General features: G+C 46.5%; 1 protein-coding gene across 4 annotated transcripts in view; it reads left to right on the plus strand.

The window, feature by feature from the left end:
* LOC146811649 (serine/threonine-protein kinase SBK1-like) overlaps window positions 1-9,785 on the plus strand; it is a 29,672-nt gene extending 19,887 nt beyond the window's left edge. For all 4 annotated transcript variants that reach the window (XM_085618621.1, XM_085618620.1, XM_085618618.1 and 1 more), the window contains 4 exons: window positions 2,971-3,153; window positions 3,707-3,909; window positions 5,364-8,018; window positions 9,256-9,785. In XM_085618621.1, the coding sequence (XP_085474747.1) occupies window positions 2,991-3,153; window positions 3,707-3,909; window positions 5,364-6,101 (1,104 nt within the window). In that variant the 5' untranslated portion in view covers window positions 2,971-2,990 and the 3' untranslated portion in view covers window positions 6,102-8,018; window positions 9,256-9,785. The remainder of the gene's footprint in view (window positions 1-2,970; window positions 3,154-3,706; window positions 3,910-5,363; window positions 8,019-9,255) is intronic.
* The last annotated feature ends 9,445 nt before the right edge of the window (window positions 9,786-19,230 follow it).

Consider the following 19,230-nt stretch of genomic DNA (forward strand, 5'->3'; position numbering starts at 1 on the left):
ATGCTGAACAGCTGCCACGCTAGTGCACAACATGGCTAAAACATATTGGCAAGGTCTATAACTCTTCCGTAGGCGAGACCTATTGGCTTTGCCAGTGCTTGTCTTTTTTGTAGGCACTACTTTTTTCTTTGTGTTTAGGTACTATACAAGAGTGGTTGTTTTTCAGCTGTCGCCTTCATGTACTTTTCCCACTTAGGGCCTGATTACGAGTTTGGTGGTGTGGCACCAGGTCTGCCCTACCGCCGCACTGCCTAGCCCGTGGTAGGGCCGCCTGCCGGATTAAGAGTTTCTCATGTCTGGTGGTAATTTTTTGACGTTCCCATGGTAGTGCCTCAGACAATGGGCACTGCAATGGGAACACCAAAAACAGATCTGCACGGCATGGACTGTAAAGTCTTTGCTGCGCCGTAACTGGTTCATGAACACAGGGGCGCTCCTGTTTTGCATGCACCCCATGGTCCAGAGGCACAAGGTCTTTGTTTCCTCTCCACCACGGTTTTTAGGTCTCGCCTGAGACAGCGCTTTAGCGCTGCTCTCGCGAGAGCTTTTGTAAATGGGGGATCTGGAAGTGCAAACGAGTGCTTTCAGGCCTCCAAATACAGTGCATGTGTGCCGTGCGCGCGCACCATTTGGCAGCCTGCACACCGTTTGCTTTCGCTTTCGCGGCCGCACGGCCGCTTTGATGTGTGATCGTGATCACTTTCACACAGTGCATGTGCGCCGGGCGCGCGCACCATTTGGCAGCCTGCGTGTACATTTCGCGGGCGCTTTGATGTTCTCAGTGAGCAGGGCGGCCACTGCGAACATCAAAGCGCCCGCCAAATGTACACGCCATTTGCCACCCCCTCCCTTATCCCACTTCCTGCTTGTCTTGTTTTTTTTCTTTCCACTGCTTGTCTTTGGGCCACTTGCAGATCTGTAATTGAGCGAGTAGTTTAAAGTTAACTTCTGACACCAAAAAAACGCTTTAAAAAAAATATGATTTTGGCAATGTATGCTGCCTCTGTGAGGTCTCGCTGTACTCCATGCTTTCCACACTATGCGAGCCCTGTCACGTTTATTTGCTGCAGCTCAAATGCGGCGCGCAATTAGTCTTGTTTGCTGTTCAAGGCATGTTGCTAATCCCGACAGTGCAAATGAGCACATTATACTTTTGCCCTCTAACATGAGCCATACGTGATTTCACAAGTATTCCCCCATGGTGCTTTCAAAGGAGATATAATAACGTAACACAGCGTGTCTCCTTTGCCTTTCATTTTTTCAAGCAGCACGTTTCCAATAGATGTTTTTTACCACTGTTCTGTGCCGCCTGGCTGCCGTGCACACCACACGTGAGGCACTGTTCTCATAGCCATAGGATGACAGCACTGCACTCGCTGCAACACATGCCTGCACAACTCACAATGACTGGCCTCTCTGAGATCCAGTGACATCTACACCACCCTGTACATATGGAGGAAGGTGCCACTCTTACATTTCTGCAGGTCCAGCTAAGATTTCATGACTGCATGCACTCCACTGTACACCCGAAGTAGCACTGGTCTCACCATGTCACGTAAAAGGCAAGCCCTAATCTTAAACAGACACACACTGACATACTTTGGGGCATGCACTTCGATCACCAGCACATCGAATTAATGGTTGCTGGCTATACCACTACCATGCAGACTCTGGAGGGACGGCTTTTGAACAACAAGCATTTGCAATGCAATAGGTCTCGCATTTACGCTTGTTTGAGCTATTGACATTGCAAATAATAATGCCTTTTATTTTTGCTTTAAAAACATAAATACAAGGCATTGTTATTTACAATGCCAATAGCTGTAACTCCCGTAACTGTGAGACCTATTGCATTGCAAATGCTGGTTATGGAGGAGGAACCGCCATGAAAACTGCAGCATAGAGGAAACTCATAATATGCTTGGCAGGACCGCTGCGTTCCTGCCAAGCATAGTGTGGCCTCAAGGCCGCCACAACACGTTCTGGGAAAGGGGGTACCCTGGCAGCTGTGGTTGGGCAATGGCGGTCTAACTACCCTAATTGTAATAGGGTGGTCGGAAGACCGCCCCGCGAGTTTGTCGGTCCACGGACCGCCAGACTCGCAATGGAGTCCTCCGTGTTATGCACCCATCCCACTGTCCTACTAGCCACCCTTCAATGTCCAACTGCATGCGTGTAAAGCTGGTCTTGAAAGAGGGGAGGAATACATCATCTTATTTACTTAAGGACGTTCCAGTGCAACTGGATAAACTGCTTGTTGTTCATCTGAAATTCAACCGCATATGCATTGCTTTATCCTAATACTCATTTTAGGTTCCGTTCTCCTAATATGAGAATACTGCAGTTCCTGGAGGAAATGCCCACCAGCTAAATCCAATATTCACTAAACTTCCATCTGCCAACCAACATTATAATGCATATAAAAGCAGTTGCTATCGAACTACGTAATATATGTATCTAAGAAATCACAAGATTAATATTTGGGTGATTCACGGATATTCTTATAAAAACCTTTTCCCAGAACTAGGCAGTCCTTGGAAACCGGGTCAGCCTATCCAAAGGCTACCCTACCCTGGCACTATGAACCTAGATAGTGCCAAACATAACTTTTGTCAGTAGTATAAGTATTTTTCATGATTACAGTATTACACACGTCTTTATTTTTGTTCTAAATATTTTATACTAATTGAAATATAGGTCGATCACAGCAATAGTTATTTTGTTGTGGAATTGACAAGGTAGCTTTCATCATGTATATGCGTTTTAAGCTTCTACCCCAGAAGATTGTCTAGAGGAAATCAAATTTTAGGAAGCTACATGATGTCCTAATGAGTATATACTAGAGTAACATTCTGTCACCTAGTCACCATGATGCAAGTGATTTCTTGGTTTCTGCCAGTTTTCAATGTATTTGTACTTGACTATTGTTCTCTGTGGTAACTTTTGTTTTTTCATTGTGTTCGCCTGCAGGTACCCCAGTAAATTAAGCCATGAGCCCAACGGTGATTGAAACACAGTGTATCCTAGAAGGGCTGGTGTCCATGATGTCTTCTAGGCTGCAGGAGGTTCATCTCGAAGATTATTATCAAGTTGTCGAAGAGCTTGGGTCTGGTAGCTTCGGGTCTGTGTTGATGGCGAAAGACAAGACAACAGGTAAAGCGGGCAGCAAACACCAAACAGTGGAAAGTAGTCTCCTAAAACACCCATTCCTGAACAACCTCCAACAAAGTAGCTTCATACAGTCTTCAGCTGTGTCTTTCTTCGCTCCCTCAAAGATAATGTAACGGAACCTTCTTCATCTGGGTTTTCCTGTGTCTGCAGGTAGACCCTCTGATTCCCTTGATTAATTATTAAACTTATTGTTAACAAATCACATTTCTTGTTGGAAAGGGTCAATCAAGCTTGGATACATATTTAGTTGGACAAAAACACAGACCTTGTTTGAAGAAAATGTCAGTCTTGTTAAATTGCCATAGTATATAAAATGGAAGCGCCTTAGTGGAATTATTTTGAGTTATTTGCTATGCAGATGCCTCTGATGTGTTCCACTGACTCCGGTCACAACTGTTTACCACGCGATTCTTGCTTAAACCCATGTAGGTGTTGCACAAATCCCTCATATTAAACTCTGATGGCCTTCAAAGAGGGTTACATGAGAAATGCAAGAAGAGAAATTGTGTGATTTTAACAACCATATTTCTTGCAGACAAGACCACAGCATTGAAACTTCTAAAAAAGAGCCATACAACGTTGGACAGATTTCTGATGGAGCACTACACATCTTTCTTCCTCTCGTCACACCCCAACATCATCGGCTCCTATGGAGTGGCTTTCCAGACTATCGACCACTACGTTTTTGTCCAGGAGTGGTCTCCTGTTGGGGATCTGTTCAACATGATCGAGGATCGGGTATGTGTGCTGTTGGCTATGGCTGTATGAGAAGAATTGTACAATGGTGTCACCTCGGTAGGGACAATAGACCTACGTAACTTGTGCAGCAATTGAAACCATGAGATGCGGAGCCCTGATGGGTGGCTTTTTATGCTAGAACTTCTTTTTGGCGTCCAAACCCTTGCGTTTCTGTGCCTGCCAAAAATGCTGAGGTTGAAGTGTACCACTTCTGCCACTGGTGAGCTTCGCAATTCTGAGAAATTCAACCGTCAACCAAAAATAAGAAGGTGTCACGTATATTGACATATCAGCATCAGCCAGCACGGGACTATGAATAAGACTGAGTTTTCTGGCTGATTTCAAGAATCCATCATGAGAACCATAACCTAATTCTATATGGCCAGGTATGGCCAATGTCCCTTGGTTAACACCCCCAAACTCTCCCGTCCCAACAAACCCATGTCACAGAGAAGAAACCAAAACAAGTTCTTTCTTTGGGTTAGGGGTCGTAAGACCCCATGCCATATTTATTCTCATATATACACTAAAACACATTTTCTTTCTGCACAGTAGCCCACAATTGTACAGTTTAATTTTAAAAGGGGAGGGGGGGATTACCTAGTCTTAACATAGGCGCTAATACACTGTATTTACCTAACCAATATTGTTCCTGTGAATCCTTCAAAATACTTTTTTGCGAGTGAAATTATGACGGGTGCCAGTGTCCCTTCCTCTTAACACCTTATGTCAAATAAAATCGGACATTGGTGTGTCCCTCCTATGGATAGGACCGCCCCTTCTGGTATACTCCTGTGCAAGGTGCCTTTCTGCCCGCTAGGATACCTACTTCGAGCGCACCCCCTACCCCCCCCCCCCCCCTCCCCCGAGCCTATGCTAGCTTGCACCCAGTGTGCCTGTAAGGGTGGTTGGCAGGTAAAAACTAGGAGAAATAAAAGTATTTCTCCTTGTTGTGCCACTCTGTCTCCTTTTCAAAGGCATTAGTTTTTGTTGCTGCCTCAGATTTACAGATCCTTGTAAAGCTGGGGTAGTGTAAAAAAAACAAGGGGAGCTGCGTGGGTACACCCACAGCAACACCCAGTGCACATCCCTTTGCTGGTGAAAACTGAGGCGAGGAGGCTCATATTTTCAAGATGGCATTACGCCACAAAAAGTGGCTTAGCACCGCCTTGCAAATATGGAGCAGGGCATCACGCCACCGAAGCGGCGGAAAAAGGTATGCTCTGGTGGTGCAATACCCATGTAAATGTGCCCCCTGGTGTTCATGGAGGGAAGAGTGTGTACCTTTAATTGGAACAGCAGCACCATGCCCGATGAGCGTCAACTAGTCTTGTGCAAAATGTGCACTGACAAATGCAGTGACAATGTAATGTGGGCTCTGGAAAGGAACTCTGGGAGTGAATTATGCATTATGTCAAACTTTACTAAACTTGTTTTATAATTCTGATCTTTAGGTTGGAATTCCAGAAGCGATGGCCAAACGTTGTGCTGTGCAGATTGCCAGTGCATTGGACTTCATTGGTAGCAAGGGACTGGTGCACTGTGACGTGAAACCTGAAAACATCCTCCTGTTCGATGAAGACTGCTGCTGTGTCAAAGTGAATGACTTTGGTCTTACTTGCTTGATCGGGACACCTATTCGAGCCAGGTCTGGCACCTCATCGTACATGTCCCCTGAACTCTGCCGCCCCAGGGAGGGCGACACCTTGCATGCTGCCTCGAGCCTGGATGCGTGGGCCTTTGGAGTGCTCCTGTTCTGTGTGCTCTCTGGATACTTCCCTTGGGAGGAGGCTGTACCAGAAGACAGCACCTACAATGCATTTGTCAACTGGATGGACAACTGTGCTGCAGAACCCCCTCCTCTGTGGGAAGGGTTCACTGCAGAAGCCCTTAATATGTTTAGACGGCTCTTGGCTCTCGATCCCAATGAAAGGAGCAATGCTCTGGAAATCATGCAATTTGTAGACTTTCCTTGGAAGGCGGACAATCACACGGACTGTGATTTGAATGGAACCCAAGCCGCTCTGAAGAAGCCAAGCTATGAGTCTCTTAGTGAAGGTGCTATGTCCTCATACAGTGATTGCGCAGACACCAGCAGTTGCATCAGTGAAACTTCATCGAGCTCTTCTCGTCCACTATTCCTTGCTGATGAAACAAGTAACTCAAACCCCTTTAGCTTCACCTTTTCCTAATGACAAGATCTACTCTACTGGAATTTCCCTAGTTTGAGGGGATTTCAAGGGACTAGAAAGAGAAAGTCTTACGCCTGGAAATGATACGAGTTGACATCTTGGCAGCACCTCAATGTGACCGGTCAAAGCCAGAACCTCAGAGTCCCTGAAGGGGTGTAACATCCAATGTAGAGTCCACCATTATATACATGGAATCTGAAATTTGCATTCCTTGACCTGGCTATCATTACACAACTGACCTACAGGACTGCACTCAATAAGCAATGTATGTTTCAGAAGCTGGGGGGTGAGGTCAGGCGGTATGAAGTGCTTAAGAGGCAATCAAGCTGGTATGGGGCAGCATTTTTGCCAAAAATGCAAGGATTTCCTAGATTCAAGTCTGAGCCAGTTCATGCTGATGAAGACAGAAAGACTGCTCTGAGCAAAATAGTTACCGAACTTATGTTTTGCTCTGATGGATGGAGAGTGTCCATGTTTACAAAGGTGTCGGCTTGTACCTAACCTTCCTTTTAGAGGGAAATCTGAGATAATCAATGGAGAGCACATGCCAGTAGGGGCTAGAGGACAATACAAAATGGCCTCTAATGCAAGAGGGATGTAATAGATGGCGAGAAACATGCAGATATCTATTACTGAAGCAGTCCCTTTATATAATCTCGCAAGCGAAACTTCAAAAGGATATGACCACACCCACTAATGCGAGAAAGCTGTGGTCTGAGAAATGCTGTGGTATCCACATGGCAACCGTAATTCATAGTTTTCTGGAAATCCAGTTTGTTTAGTCTGACCAGAAATAAGTTTGTTTATTTAGTGTGCACACAGGTAACTTGCAGCTTTTTTTTTTGTCTTTCTTTAAAAAAAATATTTTTATTGGAACTTTCTGTGATCAACACTTCAAGCATGTAAACATGCCCAAAAACAATAGGTATGTAGGAGTAAAAGCACAGTCGATCATATTTTGCATCAACACATTTCCGTATCCATAGATATGCAATGAACAGACAACTATCGGATGGTATGTTGGTACGTGATCTGTCACCCATTACAGGGTCTGTGAGGGTCAGGGCTGCTCTTCGCTGTCTCCCATGTCAATAACGTATTCGCTTAACCAGGGACCTCATATTTTGGTAAACTTCCTCTGGCGCTCTCTGGCTTTATATGTGACTTTTTCAGCCGCCATATATAGATCCATTCCATTTTTCCAGCCCTGCAGCGTGGGAGGATCTGGTGCATACTAACGCTTGTCTCCATCTCGCTTTCCTACAACGTCCAGATTACTAAATAAATGGATTTATGGTCCAGGAGCTGACCTAAAACGGCGTTAGAATATTGTGCGGCTCATCTGCTTTGGGCTCATATACGTGTACATGACCATGAAGAGAACATGCAGTTTTTTTGCATTTTCGCTCTACAACCAGAAAGGCAACATTCAGCTAGTATGTAATGCATGCATTGCATACTGGGGCTTCCTAGCATGATCCCAAAGTACAGGGGATGTGTCAACAGGCACAAAAACTGCCATACTGTGTTCAGTATAAGACAACAGGATGACCATTCCCATCACAATAGGAGACTTTGGCCAGCTACAGCTGCTTGAAACCTTCTTAGTCAACGTGGTTCTTAGTCAACATGGGATTACCACCCGCAGGCATGTTTGCACCCTGGAATTTTGTGCTTTGAAAGTTCAACAGACACCCTCACCCGCACTTCATGCTGTTGACTGCTTCAAGAAACGTGCAGATCCATTTCCAATCCTCCCAATCCTTGATGATCAAAAATTTCAGGAGGAGGAAGCACCACCACACATTACTCGAAGGCACAACCACCTCACCGCCACAGCCAAGAAAGGGCAGGACACCAAAAGAGAGGCAAGGGTCTACCTAAAGGATCAGCAAAAACACCACTTGCTACCTACAGGTAAGGCTCTCAGATACACCGTGATGATTTGCAGGGTTGTGGGGATGGGATGGAACACATCACTGTTCTGACCCGATTGGGAGTACACTCTGCCCAACAGAAATATCTAATTTCGAGGCTTCAGGAAACCGTAGCACATAACTCTTTCCATTGTCCTAAGTCACCTGACATGTTGTTGAGTAGGGTGGAAATTCTAACAAGTGCATTGTTCCACCTTGCCTTACCAGGAACTTTAAGGGCTACCATGGGGACTGGCTCATTTATGTTCTGAAGTGATAACACAGTTTGTTCATCTGCTGAACCGGTTTGACCAGATATGTTCTGCGCGAGGGACTACCAGTGAGAGTGGCATGCTCCGCGTGGGCAGCTAGAAGCACAGGGCTGGGGGGAGTACTTGGTATGACAATAGTTGTGTAATAGAAGGATGACCACACATGTCTGCTACTGTGGAATGGACATGCAGTCTTTTGTGCTGCACATCAGACTGAGCGCAGGTTTATTCAATGCACCCCATGACTGGTCTTTTCCATCATTTCTCAACACACACATATAGTGCCTTGAGGCTGCTAATACCATAGCAAGTGTGCATTTATACACCACACTAACTCACACTAACTGCCTGCTTGCACGTTAAATCCCCAACCAGCTTCAGTAACAAATGTCCCTTTGCACGATGATCTCTTGCTCTTTGGCATAAAGTTGGGATGTGAGTGGTGCAGTACTGCTCACTTCTCCTGTGCCTTGCCTCTACCTCTGGTAGTCACCATTCTTACTATACCCAAGAGGGTGTCGGTAACCTTTTGACCTCGATTATGCAGCCCAATGTGGCGCATTCCCAGGGAGTTTATTTTGCTACTTTATTTTAACGCACATTAAAACTGTCTGGGCAAACCACATTGGTACCTCTTGTGTATATAGCAATGAGTAACTTAAAGGTGATATGTTAACCTTTTCAAAGGAGGTGGCACTTTAACTTGATGGCCTTGAGTTAGGAACATTTTCTTTTTTCTTTGAAATCTGCAACTTGGGGTTCTGTGGTGGTTATGCGTCTGGAGCAGAGCTGGACTGTTTGGACGGGCCATACACACCATATGTTGCCTTGAACATTTCCCCACCTTGCAGGTGCCCGGCCACCGTGGCCACATATGGGGTATTGGAGGGATACTTGTTTTTTTGTATGGGCACAGACCTAGAGGGAACTGATGATTTATAACACCAATTTTTCTTTCCTTTGCAGAAAATTGCAGGTTTCTTGCAAGAAAAGGCTGAGTGGAATCATGCATGCCGCCAACGTTCATGATTATAAGGAAAACATTCAGTACTTATTGGCACGTCGGCCCATTCCACAGCACAAAAGGTTGCAAGCGTCGGAAGAGTAGGAAAAGAAACAAAACATTTACCGTATCAGCGAAGGACTGTGTCGACCAGCATGCCGCCACCCCTGAGACTGTACCATGGTAGGGGTGAAGCAATACCGACTCGCGACAAAGTACCAGAGACTTTGCCCAATTATATATACATGGAGAGGCCCATTGGCAAGAACATACTGGTACCAGGTGTGCAATGGACACAGCAAGCAACGAAACTGAATGAATCGGAGGATTTTTATCCCATTGTTCTCACCATTTCACAAGCCATCTTTCTACCTTCTCATTTTTAGTTGTGACCCTACCATGACTACTATCTGTTTATTTTATATATATTATGACTGTGAATTACATGTATCCAATGAGTCTTCTTGTACATAAACCCTGAAATTACTTTTTACCAATTTCGTCTTTTTTGTAACGAGCAACAATCTAGCTTGCGGTGTCCTCAGATCACCTTTGAGTGCTGGCCGTGGTGGGAGTGGTAGAGTTCAAGGTAGCACTTTTGCAAATAATCATCTGGCGAGAGGAGAGTATCTCTTGAGACCCACAATCAAACACGCCCCGAAAAAGATGACCAAGACTAGTAGGGAACCAAAGCCATGAAAGCCAAGCTAAAGGAAGCATCTTCCTGCCCAGGCAGTATTTGGGACCAAACTGTGGACAGCAGTCGGCTATATGGTTGACCAGTGTTGGATCTTCGGGGGTTTGCTGAATTTGATACTGTCATTTTCCATTCTCCGTTTGCAATGAATGAATTTCACAGGGAAGAGATGTGGCTATGAAGCGATCAACCACCGTATCTGTTGCCTAAAAGGTAGAATCTGTTCAAGGTCGCAGACCTGATGCTTCTAGTCGCATAGTATTTTACAAACAAGTGCAATAGTTGAGAGAGAGAGAGAGAGACCATAAAGCGCCTTGTGCATGAGGCAGTGTGCTGATGGCCACTTTTCTTTACTGGACGCCTTTTGGGGCCAGTGTGATATGATTGTGTTTCAGTTCATGGAGTAGATGGGCTACATACTTTTGGACTGTAGAGAGTTTTGGGATTGTTCTTTTCAAGAGGCCAATGTAAAGGTTCTTGTAATAGTCCAGCAGGGAGATCTTTTAAGTGGAATGAAATGCAGGCAGGATGCTTTTAGTAGTAAGTGGTCACTTGCACATTTGGGAATTGCCTTGATCTGAGGAGTAAATGATTGATCATAAAGAACACTCTCCGGTTACGGGTAAGTTCCACTGTGATTGGGGGGAGGGGGTTGGCCAGTTCGTCTGGTTTGGGTAGTCGGAGCAGAGTAATCTTCTCCTGCCTTAAAGCATCACTATTTTTCAGACGCTCAAACAGCATTTCTCATTCGTTGGGATTATCGCCACCTTCTTTCTTCGATTGCAGAAATCCCTTCTGTTGTAGATTCTGAAAATCCAGTGATATACCAGCTGGTTTCCAATTAGAGTTGCTCTCTAAAATCCATAATGTGGTTTTGCTTCAAATATCTCCAATGATGCTACCTTTCAACTCTGCTAAACTCCTCAACACAAATGCTATTAAACGTGAATGGAATTTCAGGCTCACTCAAAGTGGGTGTGGGAGGTTAAAGGCCAAACATTAAGACAGAATATGAAGACAGACTTTAAACACACTTTTCCAGCAGAAACCAGAAAGAACAGCTCTTTCTGGAAGCAGTACCTTGATGCTTCTTGGCAATCTTCGGCCTCCTCTTTTTCAGGCCTTTGAGATGCCTTTAGCTGACTCGCAGCCTATTACTATTCCCAAAAATGCTTATATATGACACATAGAAAGATGGGATTTTGAGGAGCGAGCATCATCTATCTCTCTTTTAAATTGCCATTCTCATTTTGCTTCTCCCACCATAGCATAGAATATGGGGCGAATGGGTCAGACCTCAATACCCACTGGCATTTTTCACTATGAATTCCTGAACCAGTTTAGACACATTGTTCGAATTAGCATAAAGTTAACTCCTTTCTGTTCAGTGTCAAACCTGGCAAAACTGTGCTTTTTTTTTTGTTAAATTTTTTACCTGCAAATAACTGCAATTTATTTTGTTTTCAGTTTGGGTTATTTTATTTTCTGTTCCCTTTTTAAAGTTTTTTGTTTTATAAAGTATGTGTCATCGCAATATTGTAGCTCTTTGCATTTGGAGTGATTGGTATGGTATTTATTTATTGTTGTTCCCGTCACAAATATGATAAAATTCATGGCACACTAGAGAGGCTTGCTATTTTAAAACTTCGTCAGAACAAGCATTGGCAAAGCCAATAGGTCTGGCCTTGGTAAACTCTCAATGCTTTTTTTTTTAATCCTTATTAAAAAACACCTATGCAACAGGTATTAAATGTAATGCAAGGAAATAATGTTTCATTAGAGGGTGGCACCCACATTTTAGAAAGAAAAGTACATTTTAAAAAATATGCTCGGCAAGCACAAGTAAAAGCAGTAGTTGGTGCAGCAACCCTAGAACTTAAGTTGGCTACTTTTTGATGGATGTGAGCAAACAATATGCCATCACTCACGGTGAAGAGGGTCAATGACTGAAGTGGACTCACCCATTGCATATGCTGTGGTGAGTGGAAGCGAAGTATGAATGACACCCGGACAGACTAGTTAGTGAGTCTCTCTCTCTGCTGTCTCTCTCTCTCTCTCTCTCTCTCTGCTGTCTCTGCTGTCTCTCTGCTCTCTCTCTGCTGTCTCTCTCTCTCTGCTGTCTCTCTCTCTGCTGTCTCTCTCTCTCTCTCTGCTGTCTCTAGGCTATACATGTCAATTTAGTTGTAAATTCATTATAGTGACATTCTTGATTAGTGGACTGCACCTCTACGATTGAAAATATTTTGAATAATAAAATATATGTAAACCTTATAATAGAAGATAGTGAGTTGATAGCCGAAACTGATGAATTGGAGTATGTACAATGGAGTAATAATCATTAGATGTCTCTCCCCGAATACTGTTGTGGTCCAGGAATTAAAGCAGCAGTACTATAAAAGGGCACATACACCAATGTTGACATCTCCATGATAGATTTTAAACTCCACTACAGAAATGGGTTTCATAACTAATTAGAGGGTTGTACTGAAATTTGGAGAAACGGCGGAGGTTGGACCATTCGTTCCACATCCAGCCAGGCAACGCGTTTGATTTTTACCTCACCCATGTAATACAATATTAAAAAAAACTTAAATGGCATTGAGTCAACTAAAAAAAATCGAGTAGCATCCAGGTGTCTAGACTATACGCGATTCCAATAATGTATATGCCAAATGCATGAACACCTGTATGAAAAGTGGCAGACAAGCTGTGCTGGGTGTAACATTGCGGGCCCCTAGGCCCCAATACAGTATGAGTGGCGACACCGGCAATGGACTTGGGTGCTAGAACTGGCCCAGGGCACATCCGCCAGGCCCCTTTTATTCTCGGGGTCACATGTCCTGTGACACCTGTGCTGGATGGGCGTGGGGTAGGGTGTAAGCCAGCCCACAGGGAGTGGCTGGTACATCAAACTAGGACAGTGACCAGCAGGTCACTACATCCCTCCAAAACTTTATTCAAAATGGAACAACCGAGTCCAACCTGTGGGAGAAAATAAAACAATAAATAGGAAATTCCACTGAGTCTGTTCAGCTGCTTACAGAAACAAAACAATGGTTCGAATGCAGCTAGGATCACCAGTTCTGCTTGGCACAGTTCAGTGTTGCCTGTGGAACTGGTCCTCCTTGGACTCATGATGTGGAAGTAGACATCAAAGATTCTCTTTCTGTACTGTTCTCTGTGACGGTGCAGGCGGATTGATGGTGAATCACTTATCAGTCCTGATTGTTGTGGCATCCACTTAAATACTGCAATGCTTCTCTCTAAAGAATGGTGGAGTAGTTGCAAACTCCGTCTCACTAAGATGCCCCTCTCGCAGGTGTTCCCCTCTCACTGGCTGTTCCATAGGCCCTCTTCACCAGGATTTCACTGGGCTGGGTGTACTTCGCCGTGTCGCTCCAACGCCACCTTCTAGGTGTGTGGAGGAAGCGCTACGAGTTCCACCCTCAAGTTCCTAGCCCCACCTGAAGGGTAGTTGTTTACTCCTGCCACTAAGCACAAGATCATCTTCTTCCTGGGACCTGCGGAAGAGTGGCTGTAAACTCCTCTCTCGTGTCAGGACCTGCTCTCACCGGCGCCCCTGAGGCCTTTGCCCCTGGGTCACCACGGTCTGGTGTGGAGTGGTTGGATCCTCTTCTGCAGGATGTCCGAGCAGCCTCACTGTCCAGTCTCCCTTGCGACCACAAAGGTGGATGTCACAAATGGTCCAACCTGCTCGCTTCTGCCATCACCAGGTTTGCTCGGTGTTCTGAAGACTCATGGATAGCTAGTTTCTCCAAGTGCCCCTGATATTCTTCAGGTACCGTTTTCCATGCCAGGTGTTCTTACACTCGGTCACCTTTACCTTCTGGTGTGAGAGTTGTCAGATCGCACACTTCTCTCTTCTTGAAGTTTCTTCACAGTGGCATCATGCCACACAATTTGCTCCTTGTTCTTTTGCTTCGTGACACGGTCTAGTCCCATCAGGTTTTGCACTTCTTCTCTGACCAGGCCTCTACGTGTGATGTGCACTTCACACTGCTCTCCCTGGTCCTGTCCTACCCCTAGGACAATGCATTCTCATCTTTCGGTGACCAGACCTGTTGTCGCGGCCTTCTTCTGTTCATTACTTCTAACTTCAGGTCAATCTTGTCAGACCTCTTCTCGGTCCTCTTCACGGACCTCTCCTCCGACCTCTTCTCAGGTTGCTGCTTCTTTGACCTCTTGCAGGTCATCCTCGCCGACCTCTTGCAGTTTATCCTTCCCAAACTCTTGCAGGTCATTTCAGCCGACCTCTTGCAGGTCATTTCAGCCGACCTCTTGCAGGTCATTTCAGCCGACCTCTTGCAGGTCATTTCAGCCGACCTCTTGCAGGTCATCTCAGCCGACCTCTGGCAGGTCATCTCAGCCGACCTCTGGCAGGTCATCTCAGCCGACCTCTGGCAGGTCCTCTCCGCCTACCTCTGGCAGGTCATCTCCTCTCTCGAGGATGCGCTCTCTCTTTGCAGCCTCTCTCAGGCCTGCTACACAGGATGAGTAGCGTCGTGTGACCACCTGGGCCCTTTTCCTTGCAGGGCGCTCACTCTCAGGCTCTAGCTCGCACCGTCCGTGTGTGGGGTACATCTTCGGTGCAACTTCTCTCTTTGAGCTCTCCGTTCTTCATCGGATGGTACTCCTACGTCGGGCAACTTGCGTACTCACTACTTCCCCTTGCGGTGGCGTCCTTTCGCCACCAGACATGCATGCTGCACACTTTCTCACGTTCTCTAGGGCCTTGCTGCTTAAGGCTGTTATCCTGTACCACCTCTTCCTTCCTGGTGGCATAGCTTCCTGTGTCCTTGCTGCTGCAGTGACAACCTATGGCCACTAGGCATCACTGCATTTTCCTCGCCGGCCTTGACAGCCTTTGCCCTCCCAGTTCCTTTCAGCACTCTCTTCGCTGACCAATGATGTGATCTTTCCTCCCCACGTAGGAAGGTAGCGTCTTGGGGTGTTCTGCTCTTTTAGTGTAAGCAGCTGCACTTTTCCTCATCAACTTTAAGGTGCAGCATCTTTCTCCGTGAAGTTGTGAGCTTCCTTTGCACAGTCTCTTGGCATTAACTTCATGCCTATGGCAGTCTTCACTGTGTCCCTGTAGAGGTTTTATTTATGCTGGTGCATTGGCGCCGACTGGCCACTAGATGCCACTGTCATGCTTTCATTTCGGTTTGCAGCCGCATCTTTCTCTCAGCCTGCATCTTTTGCACATATTGGTCTCCCTTGGGCTGGTGTGTTGCACTGACCCGCCCAGGGGAGGATTACTCCCTATGCTGGTTTTCTCCTCATGTAGAGATGCTGGTTTCTCAATTCTGCGGCTCTCATGATGCCGTGGGTCACTGCGCCTCTCCAGGGTAAGTCCCAATCTTTTCTGCGTGTATTTTCTCTCTCCCCACACATAGGCATCAGCATTCTGAATTAATTACGGGCCACGTGATTTTTCCGCATCAATGGCAGTGGGCCACATACTGTCCCTTCTCACTGCACCCCTCTGCCTTGCCATTAGGGCTCACCTTCTGTCCGCATGCCAATCGGGCCTGCCTTCACCTCGAGGCGCTGTCTGTGGTGGTGGCCAGCGTCTTGGCAGACTGGCCCATTACATGTCGCTCTGCATCACTGGGGCTCGCCATATGCCTTATGACTGGGCATTCGCTCCTGATGCGGGGTGGGCTCCCGCTCCTCTCTTTCACCCCCGGGGCTCTTCACCTGCCCCTCGGGCCATCCTGTGCATGCTCGCAGGGGGTGCCTTCGACACCAGCAGCACTCTTCCCCCTTTTAACCACCAAGCAAGATGGCTGCACATGTGGGTTCAGCCCGCTCATCATCAATGTAATGTTGCGGGGCCCTAGGCCCCCATGTAGTATGAATGACGAAACAGACAATGTACTTGGATATTGTGCTACATAACTAAGTACTTATAAGGTCCCAAAGGCGAGACCTATTGGCTATGCCAATGCTTGTTTTACTTGCACATAATGTAGCACAAGGATTGGGCACCTCTCGGATTTCTTTGCAGACAAGATTGAAAAAAACGGAGCTGTAAATGCCAAGTACCTTATACAGGCAAACCCTCTTTCCTACCCTAGGGGCCAATGGAACCAAGAGCGAGTTCAAAGAAGTTGATAAAAGTGAACTTGTTATCAAGACAATAGCTAGCATGAGGCGCGAAAACACACTTTTGGGGCTTTTTAAATGGAAACAAAAACAAAAAACACAGCAGTCACATCTCTCGTTACTGTACAGATTTGATTTAACTCCGCAAGGTTCTGAACTGTCTGATAATACTCAGTTTTCCACATTCTTGAAAACACTAGGAACTGACCAATAAAACCTGAACAATTTATGACCAGTGACTTATCTCCCATTCCTAGTAAAAAGTCTGGTAAACGGGGGCCGTATTACCCATTGTCATTGTTTGCACCCGGAGCACCTTTTAAAATGTGTGCTGCGTCCCCCATTATGGTGAATGCGCTGCCCCGAGGGCAGCTGCGAATTTGAGCTGCCATGGTGGCAGCACATTCATGTGACAACACAGAGTGAGCTCCGTGTTTTCACAGTGTAGGCAGCAACGCGCTTGCACTTTTAATAGAGGATTAAAGATTCCCTTGCAGGTGGGTGCAGTCAGTGACTGCACCCGCCTGCAAGGGGATGTCTGGAGGATCCATAAGACCCCCTTTGTTCCCTCCAGAGGGATGCTCACAGTGTGCCGTCTAGAAGGAGAGCTTCTTTGCCTCTGCGCCTGTGTCTGTAATATGGCGTGGGCACAGAAGAATTTAACCCAGTTCAAAAACTCAGCTGTAGCACTTTGGCCTTATAATTTCAATTCTAAAGCTGTCCAGCCAAGCCACCTTCCAATCCTATCTCTGCCTTTGCTTCGTTTTCAGGATCAACCACAGTGCCCATGTTCAACAATTTGCACAGCTAGGTAGTGACAGCATATGTGTTTCTTGTTCTGAATTCACATGGGTGCAAAGTGTGTGACTGGGAAATCATGCTGTGCCCTCGCCGTCACCAATGCAAGGACTTTCTTGAGTACGTTCTTGCCAGTGTAGGGCACAAATGACTTCTTGGCAGTGTAGGCTTTCTCTTTCATGGCTGCAAAACAATTTCAGCACTACCTACCACAATCTCCACCTGGAGAGTTTGATGCAGTTTTTGGGGTGGCAGACACGGAGGCAGCGCGTTCACAGAACTTACAAATCTGTGTTGACGACTGTTCAATCCACATCTGCTACCTTTCCCTTCTAATCCCATCTCTATTTTTTGTACAGTGGCTCACGACGTGCAGGTCCCCTTTTCTTTGTAATACTGTTGCTCTTCTTCTTTCTTATTTTTTTTACCCCTGGGCATTGTCTGGCACTGGCCTACATTGCTACTTGATGAGTGGTATAAGGATTGCCAGGGAGTGCTAATTTGGGCTTGGCAGAAGCACACCAGCACTGTCGAGTGCACTAATGGAAAATGACTATACACTGGGTTATGAATGCTCAACATGGCTCCATCACATGAAGATCACATTTACTCTATATGATATGCCATGCCTTATATGTGTGGAGAATGGTAGAACAAGAGCTTGTGCAAATAACCAGGGAGGCGAACTGTGGTTGTGCTGAATAAGCAGCTACATTGGTCATTATAATATGAAATCTCTTTATTGATGTCATAACTACGATTTCACAATTGCCTTTTAAACTTCTTACTTTGCCAAATTTGCTCAAAAATGCACCATTTCTTCACCCTTTTTTCAAACTTTTCTTTGGGGCAAGAACTCCACAAACCCCCATTATAACGGTCAACCTCGTTCGCTACACTCTCTCGCCATAGGGCTCTCGTCGGGAAATGTTATGCCTTACCACTTTCAAATGTTGCCAGCCACCACTGATGGCCATTGTGTCCTACTGTAAGTATTCTTGCAAATGTGCGTTCTCACCTCACAAAGTAACGTCACTGTAAGAGAGCATATGATGAGCTTGAATGTTCATAACATTTTAAACAATACCAATTTCAAATGTAAGGTTACTTATCAATTGAGCCATTTTGTCCTAATAATGATCCCTTATTTATTGACCCCGCACCTCACTATAAGGGCATCAAAAGTGTCAATAATAGAGGAGCCTAGCGCGTGACCAAGATGGCCGCGTGAGCCCAGAGCTCCTGAGACCCGCGCTCCCTCCGGGAAATATCCTGTGACAAATCCTGTCCTTCACACCCGGAATATTGGATGCAAACCGTTGCTGAGGTGATTGTCGCTGTCCGGACTGAAATCACTCACCGGACGCCGAAGTTGTGCCGCATGGAAGGTTGCGGCCTACTCCCCGGAAGATGCCCGGGGCTCGCGCTGGCACGGTGCCCGAGCACTAATTGAACAACAGCGGCCGTGTGTGGGGCGAGCCATCGGACGGACGGTCTCACCACTTTCGCTTTCACTTTCCTGTTACATCGCGCCCTGGCCTGGGAGTGCGCCGTGCTGGCCATTTGTTGCACTGTCTTCTCTGGATGGGCAAGGGTACTGTTTTTGGCAGCAGATCACGATGTCAGCCAAATCGGAAGCCGAAAAGCAGAAGCCCAAGAGTACCAGGCGGGGAGGGTACACCCAAACTAACAACATGGACCGGTATGCCCAGCTGAAGGAGTCACCGAGCGGCTCGGGTCGGCCACTGGAAGCCCTGAAGGATGGTTTGCCCCCCGCTACGGAACCAACCCTGCAGGATGTTATGGGGGCCATCGAGGGGATGCAGGCCTCTATCGGGCGGCAATTCGAGACCCTGGCACACAAAGTGGACACCATCTCGATCGATGTCAACCTGATTCGGGCAGATCTGGGGAAAACCAATGAACGGGTTCAATCCTTGGACCTTAAAATTTCTGGCCTCCTGGGTGATGTCTCTGACCTGCAGCGGGAAGTCCGCAATTTGAGGTCTGCAAACGACCTCTTTGCCCGACGGTTGGAGGACTTCGAAGGCCGGGCATGGCGCAATAACGTGCGCATTATTGGGGTCCTGGAAAACTCGGAGGAACAGTCGGTGGACCTGTTCGTGGAGGACTTGGTTGTAAACCATCTGGCGCCCAAAGGCCTCAGTAAGTTCTTTACTGTTGAACGGGCCCACAGAGTCCCCGGTGGGAGGCCCAAGGTGGGGGCCCCTCCGAGACCGATTGTCGCCAGGATCTTCAATTTCAGGGACCGTGACGCCATTCTACAAGCATCAAGAGTGTCCGGCCCGACGGC

This window comes from Triturus cristatus, chromosome 7 (genome assembly GCF_964204655.1).
Source record: "Triturus cristatus chromosome 7, aTriCri1.1, whole genome shotgun sequence".
Classification (NCBI taxonomy): Eukaryota; Metazoa; Chordata; class Amphibia; order Caudata; family Salamandridae; genus Triturus; species Triturus cristatus.